Raw genomic sequence first — 17266 nt, 5'->3', positions numbered from 1 at the left:
TAATCAGAAGTGTTGGAAGTCATTATTTTCGCAATTCAGAAAAGTGCCACAGAAATTACACAAAGGGGATAGATCACCCAAAATAAAAGTTCTGCCGTCATTTACTCCCCCTAATGTCATTCTAAAAAATGTTTCTTCTTCTGTGGAACACAATATAAAGAGGAATGTTTTTGTCGATTCAATGAAAGTCAATGGGGTCCAATGTTGTGTTTGGACTTTAAACCATTACCTTTACCATGTACATGACTACACAATGTTTTTATAGGCATTATGTTTATAAGGTAGGTATAGATAAGTATACTGTTCTGAGACAAAGTTATTTTTCTGTTCTTATCTACAATACCTTTTAAAAGTTTTTGGAAAGAAGCCTTTTTTCATACTCCAGTCTTCACGTGATCCTTGAGAAGTCATTCTTATATACTAATATGGTGCTCAAGAAGCATTTATTATAATTATCAATTTTGGACTGTTTTCAACTTTTTTTTCAGGATCCTTTGATGAATAGAAAGTTCAAAAGAACAGCATTTATTTGAAATAGGAATCTTTAGTGACACTAAATGTCTTTACTATCACTTTTGATCAATTTTATGCATCCTTGCTGAGTAAAAGTATTAATTTCTTTCAAAAACAAACTTTGAACCGAAACCTTTAGTATACATGTGTTATACGACTATCTAGTATAATCTCTAAAATGGCAAGTTTACAAGGACTTTAGGAAGTTTGAGGAAAACTAACTGTTACTCATTCTGACAGAGAATCTCTCACGGACACATGTAAAAACTTGATTGCTTGAGGAGATGCAGAGGCAGTTGGCAGTGAAAGTTGCAAACATGACTGCAGGTGATTCATTGGTGATGATCAGCGTCTGGTGGAGCAGGTAGAGTGATGAAGAGAAAGAGCGAGGGATCCCGCCTACCATCAGTACCACAGCGTCACTCAGCGAGGCCTGACTAATACAGAAGTGTAGTAGTGGGTGAGGACTATCCTGCCAAAACTCACACACACACCAACTACTTACATCCTCTTACATCATCAGACTCAGTTATGACACCATACCATAACACGAGCACGAATACTACAGCAACGAGCCATTTTTAACAACTTTCAGAGAATAGTTGTCATTTGTGTTCTGAATTCCAGATGAGGAAAGAACAAAAAAGGCCTGTGGGTTTGATTAAAGTTATCGAAGGAATGATATACGCATTTGTAAAATGATACAGAAGTCGAAACACGTGAGAATGCACAGATGATGAAGCCTGTCTTACTCATTCCCAGAGTCCCTCTATGTGTCATCTATAGAGAGAGGAGGCATGGCAGGCAGTAGGATGTGTGATGACACCACCTTATGGGAACCTTCAGAAATAGCAAACTCACCACACACACTGCCCAGGCGAACATGTGGCAATGCTAAGAATAAGTGTTTAAGAGTTGAGAAGGATCTATTGGAGTGTTGTGTTCCTTTCTAAGTGTTAACAAGACCAGGAATAGATATTTCGTTTTTGGTTGAACTCTCTCTTTAAAGGGATAGTTCACCCAAAAATGAAAATTGTGTCGTCATTTACTCACCCTCAATTTCGTTAGCCTCATAGTATAATTGCCCAAGTCATTTTTTTTTAAATATGACTTAGGCAATCATGCTATGAGGCTAACGATTTGTTCCAAATTTCTTTTTTTCTGCTGAACGCAAAGGAAGATATTTTGAAGAATGTCAGCACCACTGACTTCCATAGTATGGGAAAACTGTTTGGTTACAAACATTCTTTAAAATATCTTTGTTAAATTCATACAGGTTTGGAACAACTTGAGGGTGAGTAAATGATGGCACGATTTTCATTTTTGGGTGAACTATCCCTTTAAGCTGTTAATGACCATTAGATTGAGTGATTTTTAAAAAAAAAATTAGCCCTACTTCAAAATTTTTGACAGCGTCCACAATACACTTAGCCTGGGAAAACCCAGACAACTTCCGGCAAATTCAGATTTGCTCGAGAAGTAGTCTGGCAAAGAGCTCATTCAAGCCCATTTCCATGGCCTAGAAATCGCGGCACCAATCAGAAACGTTGAGGCGGGCTTTACACGATAACGATCGCTCTGGGGTGCGTTTCCCGAAAGCATCGTTGGCCAACTATGGTCGCAAGTTCATCGCAATGTCCATTGAACTCTATTGGTAACGACGGAACTTGCGACCATAGTTGGCCAACGATGCTTTCGGGAAACGCACCCCTGATTGGTTTTAGGTCTATCCAATTGCGCCCAGAGGCATTTGAGCGACGTCCGTTCAACTTTTAAATGCATTATTATATTCAAATTGCAAACACATGAGGACAGTCTCCATGAAAGACCCACTGGCAGATGAACGTGCTACTACATTTCTCTCCGAAACGGTAGGAAATTAAATTAGATTTAATAGAGGATTTTAACTGTGACAAGATGATTGACAGGGCAGTTTAAGTGACAGGATGCACGCGACAGATCCGTCCGATAAAGATGACGAAGTAGTATGTCCCAAAGCTTGCCAACTTTTTTGCTACACATTCAAAAGTAAATACCTTTTCTTCACAAAAAGAGTACATACTTTTATGGTGTAGTGTAACTTAGGCGAATTGGGACGCAGCATATGGCTTTACACGATGCCGATCGCTCTGATTGGTTTTAGGTCTATCCAACTGCGCCCAGAGGCATTTGAGCGACGTCCGTTGGTGACGCCCCTTTGGAAATGATTTGTCTATGGAGCTTTGCCAGACCATAACTCAGTTACTACTGAATAAATATAAATAAATAAAAAAGTGACGGTAACGTGTTCTTTTATGAAGAAAATTAACTTTCTATTCAACAAACGTATCCCAGTTTCCACAAAAAAAATGTTAGGTAGCACAACTGTTTTCAACATTGATAATAATAAGAAATGTTTCTTGAGCAGCAAATCAGCATATCTGAATGATTTCCGGAGGATCATGTGACACTGAAGACTGGAGTAATGAGAGACAGATTTCACAATATCACTGTTTTTATTGTATTTTTGATCAAATAAATGATGCCTTGGTGAGCATAAGCTGCTACTTTCAAAAACATTTTAGAATTTTTTACCTATGCAAACTTTGAATGATAGTGTGTGTGTGGTTCATAAGGTTGCTATAGCTCACCTGACTTTGACTTTCACCTACAGCCATCATGATTGAGTGTTTTTTAAAGTGAAGCACAGGAGGGACTGAGTTATTCTGTGAGTAATGTTTGTGCACAGAAGCCAAGGAATGAAAGGTGAGAAAGCGTGCATCTGTCTGACACACACACATCGTGGCTGACTAACAGCCCTCATTGGTCTCTGGAGGCGCGAGGTCTGAACTCCACAAACATCTGGAGAAACGCTGCGGTATGTCTGTTCTGCAGTCATGAACATTCCTGTGCTAAATCGCCTTCTAGGGTTTTTTTCTCTTAATTGTTCTGGGGGGTTTTTGTTGCCTAGTTTACTGTATTGTGGGATAACTGCTTAAAATCATTTGAAATGATAGAGAATGCACGTGTTACAACCACAAGAGGGAGTCGAGTGATGTCACTGCCATGCATCACTATGATGTTATAGATACAGACATGAAATAATAATAAAAAAAGATTAATGTAGGATTCTAGGTTTATTTACATTGGCAGCAATGTGTTTAAAGAAAATTGAAATTCTTATAAATGTTAGTCCTGACTGAATGATTTATTAAATATAACAGTTTGGGCATTTTCAATGCTCATTTGATGTAGAAGAAGAGCCTCATTACCTACCCATGTCTTTTTCTATGAAAAGCGTGTCCGTATGCTGTGCGTGCGCCTAACTGAGCATGAATGAGTCGTTCGGTGTGTTTACACGTGTGTTATGCACACAGATAGCCGTGATAATCATGTTGAACCCTCGACTTTTCCCTCCTCATGACATTATTCCACACAGTTAGCCAGCCTGCACAACAGGTGCCGACGGATTGATGGCTGGAGAGATGAATGATTGGTGGGAAAAAAGAGAGAGAGAGAGAGAGTGCGTAAGAGCAACTTAGATTCTCCGGAGGAAAAAAAAATGGTACATGTTACTGGAGGAGTCACTGAAGAGAGTGAACGAGAGGGAGGGAGGGAGATGAAAAAGTCAGTGAGTCAGTAGTGAGAAAGATTGTAATAAAGTGAGAGGGAGGGATGAAGAGGAGGAAGGTATAATTACAGAGAGAGAAAGAGAGAGGGGACAAACACTGAGAAGCCAGAGAGGGAGAGAGTGCTGAAGAAAGAGTCAGAGAACTGTCTAACCCTGCCCACTTTCCACTCAACCATTCAACTCCGGCACGGGCAGCAGTGCATCGTCAGGTTTCTCCAGAGCTCTGCTGCACGGACACCGACCCGGAGCTCATCAACCTGCAGGACGAGCCCAGAGAGAGCACCAGCAGCGCTTCCTTCAGCCCTCTTCAACTTTTAATCACCATGACCGCTCCATTCAGATAAGGATTATTTTGGACTGGCTCCCACTTTCCGTATCGATTTGACAAACAAGCCAGCCCAGTGACTCTGATCTTGGCAGCGGAGCAGAACAGGACCGAGCTGCGTGTCTGCCGTCACTCAGGATGTCCTCTCTCACGCTCGTGACAGGGCTGCTGCTGCTCTCCGGCTGTTTGTCAGGGGGCTGTTCGCCCACGCCGGCCGAGAGCGGCTCTCAAGGTGCGGGGCAGCCAGATGATCCCGTGACCCCCTGCCCGTCCTGCGCACTAGCCCAGAGGCAGAAGGACTCGGAGGAGCAGACCGACATGGTGGAGGCGGTCAAGAGGCACATCCTCAACATGCTGCATCTGAACACCCGGCCCAATGTCACACACCCGGTGCCCCGCGCCGCCTTGCTCAACGCCATCCGCAAGCTACACGTGGGACGGGTGGGTGAGGATGGCACGGTGGAGATAGAGGGAGACGGAGGAGGGCTGGGGGACCGTGAGCAACCTGAGGAGCAGCCCTTTGAGATCATCACCTTCGCGGAGCCAGGTGAGGGATGCTTTAGTGCCTTATGAGGATATGTGATGACGTGTTAATGCGGTGCTAAGTGATTAACTCTCACCTGTTGGGCTAGACAGTAGAGAAACTGTGACATGCAATGAATTGCTATGATTTAAAACCTTGGCAACACCAATATCAATGTAATTAATATATACCTGTCAAAAGTTTGGAAACATTACAATGTTTAATGTTTTTGAAAGAAGTCTCTTACAGGACTGCACCAAGGCTGCATTTATTTAATCAAAATACAGTAAAAACAGTCAAGTATTATTAGAAATTAAAATAATTGTTTTCAATTTGAATAAATGTTACATTGTTATTTATTCCTGTGATGACAAGCTGAATTTTCAGCATCATTACTCCAGTCTTCAGTGTCACATGATCCAGAAATCATTCTAATATGCTGATTTGCTGCTCAAGAAACATTTCTTATTATAACTATCAATTTTAAAAAGAGTTTTTGCTGCTTAACATTTTTGTGGAAACAATGATACCATTCAAACATTTGTAATAAGATTTAAAAAAAATATTACTTTTATTCATCAAGGATGCAAATTGATCGTATCACGTGACAGTGAAGACGTTTATAATGTTACAAAAGATTTAAATGTAATAAATGTAAAAATACATTGATCTTTCTATTCACCAAAGAATCCTGAACCATCACCATTTCCACAAGAATATTAAGCAGCACAACTGTTTTCTACAGAGCCCCACACATGACATGCAAGAAAAAAAGTCAATTGTGCGCACAATTTACTAATTTGTTCCCTCGATTTATAAATCATGCGCACGATATAGCAAATCAAGGGAACAAAATAGTAAATCGCGCGCACGATTTATAAAACGAGGGAACGAATTAGTAAATCGTGTGCACGATTTAGCCTACTATTTTTTTTTTTATTCTGAAAAATACATCATGGTTTCCTCTAAAATATTAAGCAGCACAACTGTTTTCAGCAATAATAAGTAATTTTTCTCATGCATCCAATCAGGATATTAGAATGATTTCTGAAGGATCATGTGACTGATAAGACTGGAGTAATTATGCTGAAAATACAGCTTTGCCATCACAGGAATGAATTACACTTTTTAAAACATATTTCATTTGTAATAATATTTCACAATATTACTGTTTTTACTTTATTTTTGATCAAATAAATGCAGCCATGGTGAGCATAAGAAATGCTGTTTTTCGTGATTTAATGCATTTACTAGTTCGAAACTGAACCTGTTGTAAGGTATAACCCAAACATTTAATATAACTGAATTCAAACTGAACTGTTAAGCATTATATATTGCATTAATGAATGTTATTATAAAGTCGGACTGTTTTATCTAAATCCACGCCTCCATTATGAGGTGAAATGGATAAAAAGTCAGATTTTTTGGGTAATTTTCAGTTTTGAATTGTTCAAGTTTCACATAATTCACACAGTTATGCTCAAGACTGTCCATTTGCGGGTTTCCATTTTTAAGATTACAGTATTATATGATGTACAGTGGATGTCACACCACAAATGGCTCCATTCAGACTACTGTTTTAAAGGAGTGCTTTTAAAAAGCACTCAGGTAGGTGTTAGCGGAGGTCTGCAGGAGTGAGAGTCATCTTAAGGGGAACACATGCGCTGCAGCTGTGGAGTATTAACACTGACTGTGCGCTCTCGGCGCCGCACTACTGAAATGAAATGAGGAAATGAGGCCCCTATTAAAAGCTATTCAACGTAGCCACTTAAACATCTTCAGTTCTGTCAAGCAAAAGGACACAGAAGAGACAGCGATTTAGTATCAGAATTAACACTTTATCTTGCTATGCATCCAAACTATATCAAGTATTCACTTAAAGTCTCCTTAAAGGGATAGTCTACCCAAAAATGTAAATTCTGTCATCATTTACTCACCCTAATGTTGTTCTAAGACTTAGTTGTCTGCACAGCACAAAAAATATTTTGAAGAATGTTACCGAGGTCCAATGTTGTTTGGATCCCAAATGTTCTTCAAAAGTCTTTTGTGTTAGAATGACATGAGAGCAGAATTTTCATTATTGGTGAACTGTGCCTTTCACACACATGTGGAGGTCTTTTTCACACACCATCACTCATTGTAAATGTCATACAGCTCATATTAAATCTAATGTTGAGCTTTTTGTCTCTAAAATGTGTCTGCTGACCTGATGATATGCTATTCATGTTGTGTCGTTCGTCTAATGATAGAGTAGCCAATAGGCAGCCATCTATTTTTTACGAGTGTTTGGGAAAAACAAAAATGGCACAAACAATGCTCTTCCTTATTAAATACGCTTTTGGAGCCGTATTTAACAAACACTACGTCCTAGTTGGTTCAATAGACTAAGTCTGGGATGGGAAGATCCACAAGTACATTCCATTTTTAATTGGTTCCTCATGACTTATTTATAACAATGTCACTGATCCACAAATCAGCATGACACTGCTGTAAAAAAAAGCTAACAACATTTGTCTGAATGGGGTACGGAAGCGGATGGTTGAAGCGGCCCAATCTCATGGCATCAGGGTTTTGTTTTATTGCAAAAACAATATAGCAGTGTTTCTAAAGATAACAAGGCTGACCTATCTTTAGACCTGCACTGGCCACGATGTGGGTTGGCGGTCCCATCTGATTCTTATGTACAGATTGACCACCAACAGTCCCGCACAGGCTTAATGGGACGATGTCCGCAGCTCGTTAATTGCAGCTATCATCATTTAGCGCAAGGAGCCAGCAAACATTTGACGCCGCTGTCTATTGTGCCCATTTGCTTACATAAACGTGCATAATGCCTTGATGCTATAAATAGACCTTTTGAATGAACCTAAGATTAAAAAAGGCCCCTTCGAGCCTTTATGAGATTGCAAGGGTGTTAATGATGCTCCGGGGAGTGGGGGAGAGGGATGGGGTGGTTCGATCCCATACAAAACCCACAGGGCTGTTAGCTGGCCATAATTGCTCCATTCATCAAAATATAGGGCCCAGTAATTACTCTGGGCTGCTCTGTTGGTGTGTGGAATGGTCGGGGTTTCTTTGAAAGTATCTTCATGAAACGGAGAGATTGGATGAGTCTGAGAAACAGGGACTCATCGAAAGTTTGAAATGCGAAAAAAACAAAACACATTACAAAGTTTACCCAAAAATGAAAATTCAGTCATTTACTCACCCTCATCTCGAAATAAGATATATTTATAGTTATAGTTATCGTCCTTGTTGTGAACAGGTCTTAAATGGTGTTTTTTTTTTGGGTGAACTATCCCTTTACTGACATTCCAGTGCCAGGTATTCTGAAAAGGATAAATGGTTATAGCAGTTATGATTCACTCACAAAGGTCTGAAGGCATGGATTAAGAGCAAGACTGACACACTGAAGCAATTCACGTTAATAATCGTATAGTTCTTCACACATATGGATGATCTGGATCTTGGAAAGTTTTGCTGATCTGGTGTGGTTAGCTTGGCTTGTTGCCTCTCTGAGCAGCTTCCTGAAACTGCTTAGTAGTTGACAGTGCATATCAGCAGGTCTTAAAGTTTCTTGAGGTTTACTCTGAGGGATGTTTCTTAACTATTTATTTCCTGTTCTGACCCCTGTGTCAACCCTGTCCCCTGATGATTTATACCTGAGGCTTCATTATTAGAGGACAGATAGGTGATATCTTTGTGTGTTGTACAGGACAAAGCAGTGCAAGACTGTATTATAGGTAAATGCAAGATAACACTTGGTTATGTGAAGAATATGTTTTGTGCTGCGGTCATCAGGTGATTGTTCTAGTGATCAGGGACTGTGATATCCTGGTACAACAATATAGCCAACTACAGAGAGACTTCTTGTTAACAACAGTTTTGGGTGGATGCTGTTTTTTATCTAACACAAAAGCAATTGATTTTGAGTCTATTTCTAAAGTAATTCAATGATCTGACTGACATCAATTTTGAATAGTCTGACGCTGTCCTTTTAAACCTTTTAAAATATATTGAAAAATATATTATGGTTTCCAGTTTCACTAAATATTAAGCAGCACAACTGTTTTCGACATTGATAATAATAACAGACGTTTCTGGAGCAGCAAATCAGCATATTAGAATGATTTCTGAAGGATCATGTGACTCGATGCGCATAAATGATGCTGAAAACCCAAGAATAATTTACAATTTAAAATACTTACTTAAAAATAATTTTTAATAGTTTTAAATAGTTTTTTAAGAAAAGAAAAGAAAATAATTTGTGAAAGTTTGTGCATTCATCCAAACAGTCTCTATTATTTTATATTATTATATTTTCATCCTTCACACAAATGTCAAACTCAATGCAATACCTAATTCTATATTTTTAAACTGCTTTAGTTTGACAGGAAGCTACTAGGTGACTGTTTTTAATCTGTAGTGTCTGATGCTTTCAGTTTAATAAAGGTCAATCATTTAGTTTGTAGGTATCTGGTTTGGTGTTGATATAAAGGGGCTACCTAGGCAAAAAAAAAAAAAAAAAAAAAAAAAGGCTTTTTTTAGTCCAGATATTATCAGAAAGTGTTTACTGAGTGATCTCAAGTCTTTTGGCAGTGTTTCATTTATTAAAAGACCCACTGCATGAATGTAACTAAGTAAACAATCTTTTCTTTGATACTCTACATGCTCAACTAGTTACGCTAATTGTGCATAAAATAGATTATACCCAAATGATTTAAATGCAACTCTGCCATTTTCAAAACAATATTGTCCTTGATATTTCAGTGCACAGACAACTATACTGCCCTACAAAGGCAAAAGACCTTAAGTCGCTAGAGTGTGGAACTGAGAAAAATGACTTTAAAGATTTTTAGTTGTCTCGCCAAATTAATTATAGGTAGGACACTGGAAATCTGGCAAATAGATGTTTTAGTAATGGAAATTATATACATAAAAAAATCTTGAGCTCAAACTTGACTTTTGACCACTATTTTAAAGTTACTGTACTCTGCCTTTGTATTGTCAGCAAAAAGTGAGAAGTCATGCCAAGGCAAAAGGCAGTAACTTCCACATTATCAATATTTAGTTGCTGATCACCATTAACAAAATCATTATAGTGCACCTGTATACAATCTAGTGATCATGGCATTTATTTTGTATGATTTACAATTATTTATAGCCATCTACTTATTGCTATCCTGTGCTTTGGTTGCATTCTGATGGCATTATTAATACATTTGACATGACAAAATACCTCCTATTAGTCCAGCGTTGACTCGACCGTGTTTAGGGCGGGGCTGAAGGCGAAGTTTTGGCACTCTGCCAGCTAGTTTGCCGAGCTTTAATTCTTGGTTGTATTCAGTGCTTTAAGTGGGCCGGTACGCGCCGGTACTCAGTACCGCCACTTCCAAATATAGCTCTTGAGCGTACCGCCACCTCTCCGTGCGCCCAGAACGTGGTTTTAGCGTACCGGTACGCTCATTTGCACATCTGTTTTAATCCTCTGGCGGCGCTGCCGCTTTTCAGAGCGCCCTTCACAATGCACGGCGCGCGCTCTATTTCAGCATAATGGTTGTTTGTTGCCATGACAAAGGAGGAGGAAGCACAACTGAAACCGCCATGGAAGCACGAGAGGACCTCCCGTTATCGTAAACGACCACCCGCCAACTCTCACGCATTCACCGTCCGTGAGACACATGCACGCAATTGACACTTTTCACACGCTCTCACAACACATCCATTTTCTCACGCACAGAAAAATCGCGAAGCAAAGAGGACACGGAGACAGAGCAGGTTAGTTATGATATAAAACAAAATCCCAGCTCTCAGATTCTGTCATTTTTATAACGAGATTCAAACAATAAATACCGTTTTGGCGCTTGTAAATGTGACATGACAGATCCCTAGCGCACGTGAACCGATCATCTCTATTAACACGAATGAACACAATGTTAAAAGAAACAGTACAACTTACCGAAATGTATATTCAGCCTACATAATATCGATCAATCAGTGTTTTTCAACCGCGGAAAGGGTCAGTAAAACAGCTGGAGAACAATTGTCACATAATATTTACCTCAGGAAAGCCATTTGATGACCATAATATAGGCTATAGCACGTGAGTTGGCTAGAAAAACACAGCTATAGAGAGTTTTTTGCTAAATATGTGTACTATATTACATATTTATTATATTTTTTTACATATCATTAAATAAAGTTGTTATTAGGATAAAAAAATGCATTATATTTAATTTGAATTATTTTTAACCTTAAATAATACTACCAGCTGATAGGGCTCTCTGTATGTTTACATCATTAGGTGAGATTTTTTTTCTTGAGAAAAATGAATGCCTATCTTGTGTACCTAATATTTATCCAAATTAGATTAAGAAAAAGATTATTTTGTACATCCCAACACCCCCCCCCCCCCCCCCCACCCCTCCCACAATAAAGCCACATTAAAGTTCACAATCAAAGTTCTAACTGTTGCTTTTAAAAAATAAAATAAAAAAATAAATAAAAAATACTTTTACTTCAATTACTTAAGTACATTAAATATCAGGTACTTTAAGACTTTTACTTAAGTAATATTCTAAAAGGTAACTTTCACTTCTACCAAAGTCTTTTTCTAGTACTTGTACTTTTACTCAAGTATTGCTGTCTAGTAATTTATACAACACTGCGTCTTATAAAGTGTGAAAAAAATGTGAGATATAAACTATCTATAAAGCTAGTCAAATTCTAAGGGAAAAAAAGACTGACTTTTTTTTTCTTTCTCAGAATAGTTTATATCTCACAATTCTGACTTTATAACACACATTTTGCGACTTTATATCATGCAATTCTGACTTTATATATCCCAATTGCGCCTTTATTTCTCAGAATTGCGACTTTATATCTCGCTATTGCGACTTTATATCTCATAATTGCGACTTTATTTCTCACAATTCTGACTTCTTATCTCGCAATTATGAGAAAAAAAGTCACAATTCTGACTTGATATATCGCAATTGTGAGAAAAAAAGTCAGAATTGTGAGATAACAAGTCGCAATTATTATTATTTATTTATTATTCAGTGGCGGAAACAAGCTTCCATAGTTACCTCAGGGGAGGAGGGGAGTCAGCAAAAAAAAAAAAAAAAATTAGAGTACCGGCACCTCTTTTGAGCCACTTAAAGCACTGGTTGTATTCATCTGATACGGCAATGTGTAACGTTTTTCTGTCAACTCTGCATAATCCTTCGCGATCGATATCGCACGTTTGTCGATGGAGCAGACCATACTAAATGTTCTGACCGCTCTGTGGACATCAGAAGTTAGAGCGACTGATGGCAGCTGTACAAAGTAGGCTACACAGGCTACACCGTAATTTTAATTTTAATGGACATTAAAACAAAGGCAGATAACCGTACAATCTGGTAGGTTGCATTATTTGATAGCACACCGGCACAGTAACTTCATATTGACGTGCGGCTAAACAAAGGCAGAGCGCCGTAACTCGTAATTTGAGCGTTCCAAAACAAAGCCAAAGAGCGGTAACTGATGTTACGGTGTTCTGCCTTGGTTTCTCATGGGCTTTTGGAAGTTACTGTTAAGACAAATCATTATTTTCTCGATAAAAAAACGGAATTGATTCAAGATACTTATCCACATGATAAAGAAGGTCTTGAATGTGCCAAAAATATAGATAACTCATTTTCGACCAAAAACGAAGTTACGGTCTTTTGCCTTTGCACGGCAGTATAGCAAACTTTCGACATATAAAACAGATAAAGAATAGAGACAATATGATAAGAGTGTCCAAATAAGAGGAATAAATCAGTGTGAGTTACGTGACAGCGGGCACAGTTGACCTTCGCCCCGAATCTGCAGTACCGCTGACAAGCTTCTGAAGTGTCCTCCTCACCCAGACCCTGTCACCTCAGAGACACGTGCCGTTTTTTTAAACCTACAAGAAAGACAACACAACTACAGTGAAAGACTGGCTTAGGAAACAAATGACAGTGGCAAAAGAGCAGTTGCCTTTTAATATGGAAAGGGAGGCCAACTCTTTATACTTGGTCACACACTGCGGCTCTTGTTCGAGTTAAGAGGTGTTCTGATAAGAGATCAGGCTGGATAGCGACACAGAGAGAGAGAGACGCATTCATCTGCAAATAAAAACGAGTCCTGTGCTGTTTCTTTCTCAGAAAACATCTGCAGTATTTCTACAATGTTTATGGGAAAACATTGTTCATTCCCATTAACCTGCAATTAATGAGCTGTATTCTTGATTTTTCATTACTTGCCAGAATTTCCAACAACTCTCAAAGCAGAATTAAAAAGGGGTTCCAACTGATAAAGTAACCGGTTATATGGGAGCATAACGGAAACTTCAAACAGATTCACATTTGTATGGTGGCACTGCATTGTTCACTGATCTGTTTGACAACTTAATCCAGAGTAAGGGAATATTGGCTTTCATTTGAGTTTAAAGGTGAAACACCATTTGTTCCCAACAACTCGCCCCAAACTCATGCCATTGGTTGAGTCGACAAAGATCGTTTGAAAGCGCCACAGAGCCTCAGTGTTTATATTTGAGGGGATGAATCAACGGCTATGGTTGTATCTGCATATTAAATTGGAATAGGACAAAGTATTTAACCATCCAAACTACACACTTCAAGCTTTAAAAATAGTTCATCCTGTTATGTGTTAAGTCCATTCAGTGTTTCGTGGGAGTTTTCTGACAATGTGAGATTCAATGAAGAGAACAGACAGTCCAGTAAAATTACTCAGAGATCTCAGAGAGCTTTTATGAGCTTTAAATAGTAATTCATCCAGGCAGATTTTCATAATAGCACGGCAATCACAGCACAAATGAATAAGGGACTGCTCTCGTGTTCAAAAGCAGCTAGATGCAAGGTGTTGAAACGGCGTCTTAAAAACACAGAGCTCATGGCGCGAGATGCTGAAAAAAAAAACCAACCAGACTCATCACAATGGTCAAAGACTTCAGTCTAGCACATGTATAGACAAACAATACAAAATGGTCTAGACTTATGTGAAATTACTGAATTGACCCTTCTTTAGTTTAATAGCTCACTATTATATATAGTGTCATATGAGATGACAGAGTAATGGTAAACCTGCAACGAACTGTACTGGTCTAGATAGTTATCTCAGTGTCACATTGACGAGCATTATAAAAGATTAAGTTCTAGAAAAGGTGTTTTCAATGCTACGCTGACTATCCTTTATATCAGATAACAGGATTTATTTAATGTGGACATGTTGACTAAACAAGTTGAATTAATCGCTCTCCTGCTGAGGAGGGGTTGGCAGAGAGTCATTTAAGAGAGTCAAAAGCTGGTGCTGAGCTGGCATTTAGCAGACAGTCATGTGCACGTTATAGGGAAGGCCCTTGTCATAACATACATGCTTTATGTACACAAATGGAGTGCCAGGATTTTAGGAGCAGGAAATGTTTTAAATGGACTGAGTCTAGGTGTTGACGAAGGACCCCAGATGGTGGAGATTACATATCCTTTCTCACAGAAACAATTTGCAGGCATTATGTACTCTGATTCTGTTAAGCAGTATCTCATCAGAGAGTGTCATTCATAAATTGATCAAGTTTTACAGCATAATATACCATGTATACAAAACTAACCAATTGCCTCATGCCTTTCATTCACAGGAGATGCCCCTGACATCATGATATTTGACATTTCTAAGGAGGGCGACACTCTGTCCGTGGTGGAGCAGGCCAATGTGTGGCTGTTTCTTAAGGTTGCCAAAGGCAGCCGAGGGAAGGCGAAGGTGTCCCTTCAACTCCTGCAGCATGGCAAAGTTGATCCAGGCTCTACCAACGGACCCCAGGAACTGGTGGTTTCCGAGAAGACTGTGGACACACGACGCAGCGGCTGGCACACGCTACCCGTGCCCCGCATGGTCCAGACTCTGCTGGACGGGGACAGCAGTCTGCTCAGTCTCCGTGTCTCCTGTCCATTGTGTGCCGAAGCTGGTGCCGTGCCAATCCTGGTGCCTGCAGAGGGGAACAAGGGCAAGGAGAGAGAACAATCTCACCGACCCTTCCTCATGGTCGTGCTCAAGCCAGCCGAGGAGCACCAGCACCGGCGCAGCAAGCGCGGCTTGGAGTGCGACGGCAAAATCCGCATCTGCTGTAAACGGCAGTTCTACGTCAACTTTAAGGACATCGGGTGGAGCGACTGGATCATCGCTCCGTCTGGATATCACGCTAACTACTGCGAGGGTGACTGCCCCAGCCATGTGACCAGCATCACAGGCTCTGCCCTCTCTTTCCATTCCACCGTCATCAATCACTATCGGATGCGCGGGTACAGCCCCTTTACCAACATCAAGTCGTGCTGCGTGCCTACGCGCCTACGGGCCATGTCCATGCTCTACTACAACGAGGAGCAGAAGATCATTAAGAAAGACATCCAGAACATGATAGTGGAGGAGTGTGGCTGCTCATAAAATGCCATGAACTCCTAACAAACACTTAAATGTTGGTACAAAGCACATATCAGAGGATTGGCGATCTGTGTTCACCCACAAGCTTCTGAGCTGCCAAGTCGGGCAACCTATTTGTTTGCAGACCATTCTAATAGGACTAATTATTGGATCGGTCTTCGTGGCACTTTCACATAAAAATGACGGAGGAGAATAAAGCATAATATATTTTTTTTAATGAAGAGAGACAGAGACAGAGACTGAGAGGGAACGGGTGCATAGGTCAAAAGTGTCAGCCCTGATTCTCTGCACTGCAATAAAGAGACTTATTTTGAAGTGTGGAATTGTATATTCTGAGAAGCAGAAAAAACATGCAACTCTATGCAAGTCAAGTATTATTACTGGATGTTCTTCTTTTTTTATTATTATTTGTCTTGTTAGCTTTTGTTTATTGTTTTTATTGTCATCCCTTTTCTCTCACACACAAAAAACATTATTTTTAGTACATATTAAAAGAAGTAGTTGTTTTTATTTCATTCTTCTTATGAGAAATACTTGAACAAAAATTAGTTTGACCAGCTGCTGGAGCCAAACTACATTATTATTATTATTATTACTAATCACTTATTATTATTATATTATAATTATATTATAATTATTATTTTTCCTCCTAAACATTCTGAATGTTGATGAAAAGTAATATAAATTTGCACTAAGCCAACATTCGTAACACGTGATCCCCAGAGCAATGAGCCGCATTCCAGTTGCCATATTAGTCTAGAACTATATGCATTTGTAACTTACACATAATAAACCAAAGACCATACACATCCCATTCTCAGAGCAAATCAACTAAATGTCCAGCTCTGTGAATTAATTTAAATTAGGAAAAACAGTGTATGGCCAACATAGAGAACCATTAACTCAATATAGCACATAAAATAACTTTTTTGTTTGTTCTTTTTTTTTTTTTTTTTCTGAAACAGCCTCAATGTTAAAATCCTTTTTACTCTGTGTTTCGACAGTGTTTGTCTCTACCAATGTATAACAAAGGTTTTAGATTCTGACCTGAAGCCTAGCCTTCGAACGTTGTTCTCGACAGAAATATTCAGTAAAGAGAGAGATAGAAACAATGTCCTGGCAATGGCAATCTACTTTGTCAGGTTCAAAGTACAAGACACTAAAGGAACTTGATCTGTTTTATGTAGAATTATGCAACATATGGTGATATGTTGAACAAATCAAAATATGTGCTTGTCATGTTTTATATCTAATTTATTTTGCAGCGTATTCTTTGCTTCACTATTAAAGCTGAATTGTACAACTTCACCTTTTTGGTTTAAGTCAACAGTGTGTGTTTACCAGGCCAGATAATAACCATTATTTCAACACTAAATGCAAGCTACCTTTGCACTCACTAAACGTAGTCTAATAATATATGTACATATCAATTTACAATCTGTCACTTAACCCTAAATATTAGCATTGCAGCCAAACCATATGCTGTGCAAACTAGTGTAAACTCCTCAAGGGCCGTTTTCAGTCAATTTTAACCATGGAAAAGCTGTCTAATGGGAGGTTGCATTATAAGAAACAACTTAAACTAGCTTGCTTTATATGAGATTTCCTGATTTTTAACTTACAGTTAACAAAGTTACACATATGCTGCACATGTTGGGAAAAAGTCCACTTTCACAAAACAGTGCTGTGTGCTTTAACAGCATATACAGAGTTGAAAAAGACAAATATTGTACTTCTCTTTTTTTGCAATGAAATGTTTGAAAAGAAAGAAATATTGTTTTGTCACAGAATTGCTTAAACCATTTAAAAAAAATATTTATAGCCTATATAT

General features: G+C 38.9%; 1 protein-coding gene across 1 annotated transcript; it reads left to right on the top strand.

Moving 5' to 3' along the window:
* Positions 1 to 4278: 4278 nt before the first annotated feature.
* Positions 4279 to 15897, top strand: inhbab (inhibin subunit beta Ab). Its single transcript, XM_079876369.1, has 2 exons — positions 4279 to 4995; positions 14636 to 15897. Exons 1-2 carry the CDS (start codon positions 4587 to 4589, stop codon positions 15436 to 15438), a joined length of 1212 nt encoding a protein of 403 aa, XP_079732495.1. The 5' UTR covers positions 4279 to 4586; the 3' UTR covers positions 15439 to 15897.
* Positions 15898 to 17266: the final 1369 nt, after the last annotated feature.

Source organism: Squalius cephalus, assembly GCF_949319135.1.
Source record: "Squalius cephalus genome assembly, chromosome: 7".
Taxonomy (NCBI): Eukaryota; Metazoa; Chordata; class Actinopteri; order Cypriniformes; family Leuciscidae; genus Squalius; species Squalius cephalus.
Note: the sequence above shows the minus strand (reverse complement) of the source record. Positions and strands in the feature narration are given on the sequence as shown.